At 41.4% G+C, this 12,284-nt stretch overlaps 1 protein-coding gene across 3 annotated transcripts in view; it reads right to left on the bottom strand.

The window, feature by feature from the left end:
- dcc (DCC netrin 1 receptor) overlaps positions 1–12,284 on the bottom strand; it is a 418,775-nt gene that overhangs the window by 120,326 nt on the left and 286,165 nt on the right. For all 3 annotated transcript variants that reach the window (XM_078162332.1, XM_078162331.1, XM_078162330.1), the window contains exons 14-15: positions 11,112–11,222; positions 8,337–8,531 (exon numbers count right to left, since the gene is read on the bottom strand). In XM_078162332.1, the coding sequence (XP_078018458.1) occupies positions 8,337–8,531; positions 11,112–11,222 (306 nt within the window). The remainder of the gene's footprint in view (positions 1–8,336; positions 8,532–11,111; positions 11,223–12,284) is intronic.

Here is a 12,284-nt window from a genome sequence, read left to right on the forward strand (position 1 = left end):
ATAATATATTATTCTAAGTTCATTTGTAATTTTTTTTTACTGATTATTGATTTATATGATTATTATAACACATGTACAACATGTTACTGAAAGCAAATTAGCACATATTTTTTATCAGATGTTTTATTGTTAGCTGGGTTGTTGATTTGCATTTTGGTCCTGCTGAGCTGCAGCAAATGGTGGGGTGCGCCAGGGGGAGGCTCACCTAGGACACCAAATGTGCTAGGACCGCCACTGCTAAAAGTAATCATAAATATAAAAAACATACAGAATATACAAATATTAATCATTACACCCAACACTATGCAATCTGCCTTTGCAGATTGTGCAAGAGCTTCTTTTAGGGCTTCTACTCTCTCCACCAGCAGCTGACCTTGAAACTCTGATCATCTGTGCTGAGCAAAGTTTGACAAAGCTTTTTAGGGGCTGCAGCATGCTTCTTTTTCTTCCGTATGCTGTGGCAGTACATATTCATTTAAATGTTATGTCAATAAAGTAAGTGGAGAAAACTGAAACAAAGGTAAAAGGTTAGCCCAGGCTTAATTTCTCATATCAGTTATAAAATTATAAAATGTATTGACTTGTTAACACTGGAATCATAATTTTACCCAAAAAAAGACAATCTGATTGGATATGTATAAACAGTAATACAGGGTTCCTACACATTTGGAATTTCAAAATTCCATACTTTTCCATACCCTAATTTCCAGACTTCTCTGCGTTTTTTTTTTTTTTTTTTCCCCAGAGAATATGCGACATCTGAGCAAATACAATACAGGCCAAAAGTTTGGACACATCTTCTCATTCAATGCGTTTTCTTTATTTTCATGACTATTTACATTGTAGATTCTCACTGAAGGCATCAAAACTATCAATGAACACATGTGGAGTTATGTACTTAACAAAAAAAGGTGAAATAACTGAAAACATGTTTTATATTCTAGTTTCTTCAAAATAGCCACCCTTTGCTCTGATTACTGCTTTGCACACTCTTGGCATTCTCTCGATGAGCTTCAAGAGGTAGTCACCTGAAATGGTTTTCCAACAGTCTTGAAGGAGTTCCCAGAGGTGTTTAGCACTTGTTGGCCCCTTTGCCTTCACTCTGCGGTCCAGCTCACCCCAAACCATCTCGACTGGGTTCAGGTCCGGTGACTGTGGAGGCCAGGTCATCTGCCGCAGCACTCCATCACTCTCCTTCTTGGTCAAATAGCCCTTGCACAGCCTGGAGGTGTGTTTGGGGTCATTGTCCTGTTGAAAAATAAATGATCGTCCAACTAAACGCAAACCGGATGGGATGGCATGTTGCTGCAGGATGCTGTGGTAGCCATGCTGGTTCAGTGTGCCTTCAATTTTGAATAAATCCCCAACAGTGTCACCAGCAAAACACCCCCACACCACCACACCTCCTCCTCCATGCTTCACAGTGGGAACCAGGCATGTGGAATCCATCCGTTCACCTTTTCTGCGTCTCACAAAGACACGGCGGTTGGAACCAAAGATCTCAAATTTGGACTCATCAGACCAAAGCACAGATTTCCACTGGTCTAATGTCCATTCCTTGTGTTTCTTGGTCCAAACAAATCTCTTCTGCTTGTTGCCTCTCCTTAGCAGTGGTTTCCTAGCAGCTATTTGACCATGAAGGCCTGATTCGCGCAGTCTCCTCTTAACAGTTGTTCTAGAGATGGGTCTGCTGCTAGAACTCTGTGTGGCATTCATCTGGTCTCTGATCTGAGCTGCTGTTAACTTGCGATTTCTGAGGCTGGTGACTCGGATGAACTTATCCTCAGAAGCAGAGGTGACTCTTGGTCTTCCTTTCCTGGGTCGGTCCTCATGTGTGCCAGTTTCGTTGTAGCGCTTGACGGTTTTTGCGACTCCACTTGGGGACACGTTTAAAGTTTTTGCAATTTTCCAGACTGACTGACCTTCATTTCTTAAAGTAATGATGGCCACTCGTTTTTCTTTAGTTAGCTGATTGGTTCTTGCCATAATATGAATTTTAACAGTTGTCCAATAGGGCTGTCGGCTGTGTATTAACCTGACTTCTGCACAACACAACTGATGGTCCCAATCCCATTGATAAAGCAAGAAATTCCACTAATTAACCCTGATAAGGCACACCTGTGAAGTGGAAACCATTTCAGGTGACTACCTCTTGAAGCTCATCGAGAGAATGCCAAGAGTGTGCAAAGCAGTAATCAGAGCAAAGGGTGGCTATTTTGAAGAAACTAGAATATAAAACATGTTTTCAGTTATTTCACCTTTTTTTGTTAAGTACATAACTCCACATGTGTTCATTCATAGTTTTGATGCCTTCAGTGAGAATCTACAATGTAAATAGTCATGAAAATAAAGAAAACGCATTGAATGAGAAGGTGTGTCCAAACTTTTGGCCTGTACTGTATGCAGTTACATAGTCTGGTCTTTAATTTTTGTCGCAGACTACAGCTGCTGCTACAGGCAGCAAAACATCCTTTCATATTATTGTTATAATTTACTAATGTATGTAAAACTTGCAATGGTATGAAGAGTGGTCACATAAGCCTCAAAACCAGTTAACAGGTCCACCTTTTAGTACTGGATCTTAGGGCTAGGTACCCCAACAGAGGGGTGACCAAAAATGGAGGGACAGTTACTGTATATTGGTACCATCCACAGCTTTTCATAGTGGAAACGTTAAAAATGTGCACCGAACTGAACTGAACTAAAGAAAACGCATTGAATGAGAAGGTGTGTCCAAACTTTTGGCCTGTACTGTATATCAGTGTATCATATTTCACATCATATTTAATTATTCTTAATAGGCGACTGTAGCCAAGTACAATAATAGCATGCAAATAAAAACTCAGGTAAGTTCAATGTCTGGGCTGAGGCGAAAAGGTTGGGACTCTGGGTGCAAGCGATGCAGTAACGAGACGTAGGTGTTTTTTTCCTTTCATGTGGCTCAGAATCGCCTTCTCCCCCATGTTGGCGATGTCAAACGAAGCTTGCATCTAGCTCTGTGTGTGAATTGGGAATCCTTGATCAACCAGTATTTATATACGGTATTGTCAAGCCATCCATCCAAAAACTTCCATCTACCCATTGTGAACCACGTGAAACTCGTTTTCTTGTCGAAGGTGCAGTGTTGGAGTGAAACTTGATACCTGGGGGGCTGGAGAAGGGTCATGGGGACAAACCACTTGTCAATCAGGTGAAAGGGGCGGTATGTTTTCGGAGACGTTTGCTCTCACACAAACTGTGCTTGGCCCAGCATAAAACACGATCCGGATTGATTAAATTATTTTTGGAAATACCTAATTTGCTATTTTAGAAAACAGTATTTTAGAACAGTGGTAATAGTCTGGAAACATAAATATTTTTCCATACTTTATTTTTCATTTTCCATACTTTTTAATACCTGGAAATTGATCAAATTTATTTCCATACCTTTCCATACTTGCGTAGGAACCCTGGTAATAAGTAAATCCGATAGATGACTGTGGTTCAGGTTAAAGAATCTACTTTTATCTGCTTTGTCAGTGAAACAGTGAAAGTGGTTTCCTCCAGGTTTAAATGACATGATTTTTGCTCCCTGAGTCCTGACCTGACATGTACCTGAAGACACGGTGACTGCAGTTATATGAAGTGATTGTCATGCAGCTGCTGGTGCTGCTGCCGCTTGTCGCTCTTGATGTGATGATGCCGCATGTTCCTTCCATGTAGCGTCAAACCCTTGCATCAGTTAAACAAACACGCCTGCTCTGCTCCCCAGACGCCTCACCGCATGAATTAATGATCTCTATGAATTATAAATGTCGTGTACATATGTGCACTCGCTCCCATGTGTGCATGCAACATGACGGCTGGATTTTATTTTTTCATTACTCCTCCATTATAGGACCTGAGGCGGGAATTTTCATCCCGCGTATAAAAACTCACCCAATTTGTTATTGTCTTCTTTGGCATGCAGATTGCTTGTTGTGGTCGCTGGGGAGGATGTTTTCTCTTATTCTTCCTTTCACAATTAGATTTCCACCTCAAGCAGCTTTCTTATTAAATTCTTTTAAATTATTGATTGTAATTAAATGGGGATTTCATCATCATAATGAATAAGTGGAACAGGGAGGCACTGTGTCAATATTGGCGCTTTGTTGTCAGCAGGAGCGGCTGGAATTATGAGGGGTGGGAAATATTAAATATTTGGTGTTGATAAGTACATAGGAAATGTAAATTCATGAAATGATGTATTATTTTGGTGAGAAAAAAGCTTTTGGCTCTTATGGAAAATATATATCAGTGATTTATCTTCTGCTCATGACTCCCAGACCTCCACCTCTCCCTTTCTCTGCAGGTGTCTCTGGCTCTGGGGTCTGCCACTGTGACATCAGAGGTGTCTGACACTACTGTCCTTTCCTCTCTTTTCCTTTCCTCTGTCCTGCACTGAGCACATACAGCACATTTTAAATTCACAGTGAGGTGGCCACCTGCTGAAGGACAGTCTACTGAAGTAAGTCAGATCAGGTCACATAACTTCTGCTCTCGCATGCTGTTTAACTTTAAATTTACTGCAGTTCCTTAAACTGAGAACTGGGCATGGCCCATATCGGCTTCTTTGAGACCAACATGACTGAGTATGATGATGTTTTTCTTAATTTAGTCCCGACCCTGAAATGCTGACTGGCCAATCAAAACATAGCATCGGCAAGCTCCGACAAGGGTCCAACAACCACACAGCTGTGCTGCATAGACTCTGATGCAGTCCTTTCAGATTGTCTTCATTTTCAGACTGAGTTTGTGGATTTTGAGCTGAATGTGGTGCCTGGGGTACATGTAATAATGAAACTAGTTACCTAGAGAGGTCGGAAGGTGCTACAACATCATATTTCATCTCCAAACCCTTAAAGGTGTAGGGTCAGCTAGCTCGCTAAAAGCAAACCATATACCATCAGCACTAGTGTTGGGGGTAACACGTTACAAAAGGAACATGTTACAGTAATCTGTTACATTTTAGCAGTAATGTGGTAATTTAATGCATTACCAACAGGGTTTCGGGTAATATGATTATGATTACTATTAACATGATGACCCACAACAACTTTTGCCAGTGCACCACCAGAAAAAAATATCCTCTGAAGGTTATTGAGTCTTGTCATGTCTTCATACGCTACATTATAGAAGGGTGCTGATGATCGGCACATCTGGGTCATGGTATACTATGTGTTATCATGTTCATATGTCTCCATTAATATACCTGCAACGTGTACAATGTATTCCGTCCTGCTTTTGCATCCTAAGGCTGCTTGAAAGCAGCAGGGATAAGGAGCTGACCTCCAATTTACTTTATACTAGTCCGGTTGATCGGCACATCTGGGTGATGTTAGTATATGTAACCACTGTATGTGAATGCATGAATGGGTCAGACCTACGCAGCACTGGATTTGAAATGAACAGTCATAAACTAGAACTTCTGTGCTTTGATTACCTGCTGTGAAACACCATGACCCTCATCCATTTAAAATCAACATTAATTCTTCTGAGGTCATTTTGGTCAAAGTAATGCAAAAGTAGTGTAAAAAGTAACATATTACTCTGCAGAGAGTAATATTCTGAAGTAGCCTATTACTTTCAAATGAAGGCAACTAATAATATGTTTTATATGAGATTTTGAGAGTAACTTGCCCAGCACTGATCTGCACACACTGCAATGACATACAGCTAGTTGAATATCAGCAAAGTTTCCCTTAATGTTAATTGTCTCCTGTCTCGATGACCAGTGATGTGATGGTTCACTTTTATACCGTCATCTGTCTATAGTTCGGCTTTGGCTTCTAACTGTCTTTTAAACCTGCTTTTGCTGCTCAGACAGTTTGACATTCTGGATATATCCTTCCAACACATATTGTAGACCCCTCTGTCTGCTTCCCTCTGAAATCGGTTTTTCGTTTCCCAAAAATTTAATAGTATTTCTTCTACGTAGAGAGTGAAGTTAGTTACAGTGTGGGCTCCATGTTAGCTTCGACAGCTTGACAGACTATTATAAAGGGGTGGGGCTTAGCGAAGAGTCAATTTGGTCATTTTAGCAACCTGGGGCAGTTAATTTTCCACATTTACAGAAATACATTATTTGCAGTATTTTCAGACTTATTAAAGCTACAGTTGGTAACTTTTATAAAGATAACTTTTGCTATATTTGCTGATACTGTATCCACACAGCAGTACATGGGACAAATAGTCTAAAAAAAAAACATCAGGTACCTCTGCCTCCTTGTAGTGCATCTAATGGCATTTGCTGGAATCTACAGTAGCTGTTGGAAAACAACCAATCAGAGTCTGTAAAGCAGATGTCAATCATGTCAATCACTGCTCATTAACTGCGGTCAAACTGTTAAACTAGGCAATGCTGATCAAATGAAAATGAGAAATGGGAATGTTTGCTCTGGCCAGTGGGTGGCGCTTTGTTTTTTGGCAGTATCCCAGATGGCGACTAGGTCACAAACTTTCTCATTTTATAGTTAACTAAGATTTTATAGTTACTAAAATATGTTTCTGAAAACATCTGTGGTGAGAAATATACAATGTGGTAAAAGAATCTTGATCAGCGTTGCCTAGTTTGACAGTTCACGACCACAGTTCACGAGCAGTGATTGACATGATTGACAGCAGCCTTAGTACACATGCCCCGTCTTTAACCGCCTGGAAAACAAGAGGTCCGGAGCTGGGGGCTACTTTTGTGCCTCTTTTGTGCCAGCTTTCAAGAGCCTTGGGGCAGGTTGTGTCTGAGGTCTTTTTCAATATATATCATTTTTAGTATGCGTGTAGACCGGCGACATTCCCGCGCTGGCACACAGCAAATGCTTCCTCACAACAAGAAGGGAGGGGGAGGAAGAGCGGAGAGGTTGAGCGCAGGTAGAAAGAGAAAACAACATGGTGGAGAAGCGGCTGAGACACGGTTCAGAAGTGGATCCTACCACAAAGGCAAGTGTTACTGTGTACGGTGTGTGGCAACTGGCGAGTGTTACTCTGTGTACATGGAAGTGCCGCCGGCTTATTAGTTGTAATAACGCATTATCTGCTGGGAGGCGACAGAAGTTACGCACTATAGCTTTAAGCTCTTAAGGCAAATGCAACATATCAACCACACTATGTCTCTAATTGCTCTCCTGAGAATTTAGCATCTACTCGTAACACATAAAAAGGTTAAATACGATTACCTTGTTTCTGCACAGTCAGTAGTGTCTGGAAAGTTAATTCAATGATTTCTATCCATCAGACACGCCTCCTGGTGTAACCTAGTTAGCTAGCTAGCGGTACAGTTAACATTACTACAACAGATGACCTCTTCATGGTCATGTTTTTAAACTAATTTCACATTTAAATGTTTTTGTAACATCTTCATGAAATTTTTCTGTTTGAACTGCAGCTAGGTTAGCAGTTTCCCTCGATAGAGTGCTGAGATGACGATTTTTTTTTTTGGTTAGCCTGACCTGGATTTTTTGATTGGATTACTGCAGAAAAAAAGCTCTGCGGCAAACAAAGGTTTATGATACTTACACATTTTGTTCAGCAAGATGATCTTCACAAATGAACACCACTTTTATCATTATTGAAGTGTAAATGCTTAAATATAAACCAACTATACCACGGTCACACGACTTTAATGTCACCACCACAATGAGGCTGTAAAGCTGCGCTCGGTGTGGTGGCGCTCTGTAGTCTCATTTAGCCACTTGTTAGCAACTACCTTTTTCAAGACACATAGAAATCTTTAAAATTCAGGGTGGTGTATTTACTGATGTATTTTATGTTGTAGGACAAAACATGAAAGTCTTTTAAGCAAGTTCACACACACCTTATTTCAGGCATCTAACCCATTAAAAAACCCACTGACTTCAAGAAAAAGGAACCAGAGGTACAACAATGCTCAATGAGCTCCACAGATGCACTACAAATAGCCAATCAGTGTCACTGGAGGAACGAATGCCTTTGTCAGGCTGTTGTCATGTGGTGTGCCACATTCAATGAGGAGTAATAACAACAATGGCGAGTGCAATAGTTTTGATAGATGCTGCTATCTTCTAAACTTGGTTTTGCTCCACTTTAAAAACAGGCGTGTGGTGACACATCAGTATGGACTTATAATGACGTTAGACTGAGGTGGATACATTTGTCTCTAGTGATTGGTTTGGGGAAATCTAATCCCCCTTCCCCTACAGAAATCAGTGTGAGTGGAAGCAATGTCAGACTGTAGATGGAAACAGCGTAACGAGTTGACAATTCTGTCCAATAATAGTCAACATTCCTGCAGCACTGCATAGCTTAGCACACCATCACCATTATCACCTCCCTCCCCTCCTCACCAAGGTTTTCGATGGAGTAGTATCTCTGCTTGCTGTCCACTCGGACCGTCTCGGCATAGGGACTCCCCACACCGTAGCCGATGATGTAGCCTCGAACTAGGATGTTTGGGCTGAGCGGTGGAGTCCAGGACATGATGATGCTGTTGGGCAGTGGCCTGACGTGCAGAGAGCTGGGCTGGTCGGGCACCTGACTCTCTGCAAGAACACAAACAATGTAATGTCACACCAAAAGAGGAGGACAACATAAAGGGGGTGGACCTCAGTACATCTGTAGTCCTGGCTGCGACCCTGACCTCCACCAGCGACAGCTCTAAAGCTCACCCTGTTAGCAGCAGCAGTAGCAGGTACTCGAAGCGGCCTTGGCTAACAGATGCTAACGCTGTTTGCTGTGTATTAAGCCCTAATAAGCCCTGACACTTTGTGTTATCTTTCAGCATCAGGTTGGATCAGATTAGCATGCTCTCAGTCCTCGGGGGAGACGCTTCATATCACTTTATTGAGTGATAATCCATTGAAATCAGATTTCCGTCTCCCTCTGTCCCGGCCTGGAAACACAGTTAGCATGGATGTTTTTATTTATTTATATATTTTTCTTTTATCTCAGCTGCTTCCTGCTGACCAGGACACCCTCCTCCTGAGATTCAGCCTGAGGTCAACTTTTCTAATTATCCTGCTAGAAATTATTAGGTGACCAAACCCAAGAGCTGCCAGCCTGTCTGCCTCTCTCTCTGTCTCTCTTTCTTTCTTTCTTTCTTTCTTTCTTTACTTTCTTTGTTGTAGAAAACCATCTTCTTTGGTAAAATTGACTGTGTGATAATCACTGTCATGGCTTCCTGTCCTCTATACTTAAGAATATGTCATTTACAATACTGACATTCTGACCTGATGGTGGCAGTGGGAGTCTTCATACAACTTCTCAATAAAACCTCAGAAGTCATGTTTTTCTTTCATTTCTTTCTTTCCTCTTAAACAATATTAACCATTAATGTTAGGTAACAATTTAAACCCCTCTCTTTAGCATTCATGATCATTTCACAAACATTAAAAAAAGGAAGATTTCTACCACATTGCAATGGACTTGTTTGCAGCTATAAAACATTTTAACAATTATAACCTCTCATATGAAGACATTTTATATTATTACAATTGTGTTTTACTATGTTATTCATACAGCAGCCGCCCGAGCTGGTCAACAATGTCATTATGTTGTGCTGTTGGGTGACCAAAATTAAACCACTGATGCCTACGTCAATTACACGTTGAACACTTCCAACAGGTGATGGTGATATTTTGTTGGTTTTAAGTTGTGTTGTTGAATAACCAAAATCTAGCACCTTCAAAACATCTCATGTTAACGCTATCTTGATGTAGAATAATGACGTTTTGTCGTGACGTATGGAGAGCAAAACTCAGCATCTGCAAAACATGTTAACCTCCAAACAACGTGAAATTCTAAAGTCATCAGACATTTAAAATATCCACAACCTGATATTTATTCCAACCAAAATTTAACTACCTTTCTACACAGCAGTCAAATTTCTCCTCCAATGTCATTGAAAACTGGTGCTTTGTCAGTGACTTCCGGTGTTAGACACTGACAAAAAAAGCCATCCTTTCATGTCAGCATGTTGCAGTTGTTGTGTAATGGCGCCCCATAGCATCAGAGGGAGATGCAGCGGGACAAAAACTTAAGGCCGCAAAAGTTGAAGTAGGGTGGGCAGGAGGGGTGCTGCGTGGATCCAACAACCACCAACTTTCAGCTGGGAGGCAGGTGTAAGGCCGAAGCCTGTTCTTTTTTCCTCAACCCAACCACATGCTTTTGTTGCCTAAACCTAACCATGTGTGTGTATAGGCAAAACCTGACCATGTGCGTTTATTGTTGAAGGAAAAACAAAAAACAAAAAATTAATTCACAGTGTTCACAGGAATGCCTCTGTTGCAAGGAATGGGACCGGTTGCAGCCTTATTTTCAAGGTCTGGATGTGACTGAGGACGAGACACCTCCACCTGGAGCAGCATCCAGCTGGGCTTTATGTAGAGCTCGCGAGATTTCAGGCACGGTATGAGATCGCTGCTTGTTCTCGCGATATTTCGGCTGCGCTTTGGAAAGCAGAGCTAAATGGTAAACAAACATGGCTCCACACCGGTAAGGTAAGACAACACGTTTACATGTCGTTTTGCGTTCTCTGACATTTATCCTATCGATATGAGGCGGTCTTTGTGGAAAAAAAGCTTGTTTAGTGGACTAACTTTGCACTTGAAGGTTGCCCGTTCACTTACGTTTTAACAGGTCTGACGCTACTATGCGCCCCGGCTGTATCTAGGCTAATGGCTAACTATTATTTTTATGTCACTAGTCACTTGAAACAAATTTAGGACGATAAGAGACAGGTTGAAATAAACCGAAATTTCCCTTTAATAGGGAGTTTAAGTAAAGTTACTTCTGTTACTTGTTTTTTTTAAATATCTCTTATTAGTTGTCTTTTTTATGATACACAGAAATTTCATGTAAAAGCAAGACAGTATCTTGTAAAATACCTTTCCTCTCTTTTCCTTTCCTCTCTCCTCCACCTCCCCCTTCTCCTGTAGACCTTCTCTTCCTTCCTGCCCCCTTCTCCCTCACTCCTCTCCTCTCCTGAGGCGAATCCTCCCTCCATCTATCCATCTCTGCCTTTCAGTGGTTAAATATTTATGCACGTGTAGGGACAGTAGAGGTATTTACATGCTGGTGTACAGATCACTGCTATCACTCTCCCTCTGTCTCTCTGTTCTTACCATCCAAGTCATTCTCTGGCGTCTCAGCGGTGTACCAGTCGCTGGCCGGACCTGTTCCATTGGCCGTCATAGCTGCTACCTGGAAACTGTACTGACTGCCCTTCTCTAGACCTGGACAGAGAGAGAGAGAGGAGCAGAGACAGGGAGAGCGAGAGAGAGAGAGAGAGAGAGAGAGAGAGAGAGAGAGAGAGAGAGAGAGAGCATATTATTGTAGCTGACATTTAGCTACATTAATCGTTTGTTTGTACGTGAACTACACAGGTGTCCACTGATATACATGTTCATGTGTTTACCATAACAACAGAGTTTATGTAGAACAAAGGAGTTCATACTAGTGTACCAAATGGTCATCAGGTAGATATGTTTAATCTTTCTTTCTGAATAATCAGGTTCCTCCAATACTGCAGTATGTGGAGTGGCTCCAATTATCACTCACTCACTCACTCACTCACTCACTCACTCACTCAATCAATCAATTTTACTTATAAAGCCCAATATCACAAATCACAATTTGCCTCACAGTGCTTTACAGCATACACATATGCATAATTATGTGTACTAAGCCTCAGTTGTGACACCAGTGCTCTAGAATATACACAGTAGAGTGAGTTACTTCAGGTGCCCTGGGTTTCTGCAGGTAGCTCAGACACTGTATGACTGACTGTTGGAGCTCTTTAAGGCTTAGATGGAAATGACACTCTCCTGGCAGTAGCCTTTCATCAGTACAAAAGATGAACAACACTGTTAGAAAATATCTGGCACTGCAGGGGAGAGCTACAACTACAGTGCTTACAATTCTGTCATGCCTGCGCCAGCTGAACTGGACATAAAGATTAAGCATGGTAGAAACCTGACGAAACATTCAGCAGTTAAAATCAGTTCACTTCCAGATTCAGGATCCCTTTGGGATGAATTCAGTATGATTATGATGATTGGTTTTGTCTCTAGCTGTAATGACAAAGCGATCTGAATTTGCTAAAGCTTTGATTTGCTCCTGTGAATTCTTTAAAATCATTACATTTGATGAACAGCTCATAATGACTTGCTCAAAACAAAGTTTAGGACTTGTTCTTGACTTCAGACTAAAGTTGGGGCTTACTGGCCTTGGGGCAGGCCACACTGCCTCTGTGAGCAGCACCTTTGCATTGCAGAACCTCTTGTGAACAGGTTAGA

The sequence above is a fragment of the Epinephelus lanceolatus genome, chromosome 19, assembly GCF_041903045.1.
Source record: "Epinephelus lanceolatus isolate andai-2023 chromosome 19, ASM4190304v1, whole genome shotgun sequence".
In the NCBI taxonomy this organism is placed as follows: Eukaryota; Metazoa; Chordata; class Actinopteri; order Perciformes; family Serranidae; genus Epinephelus; species Epinephelus lanceolatus.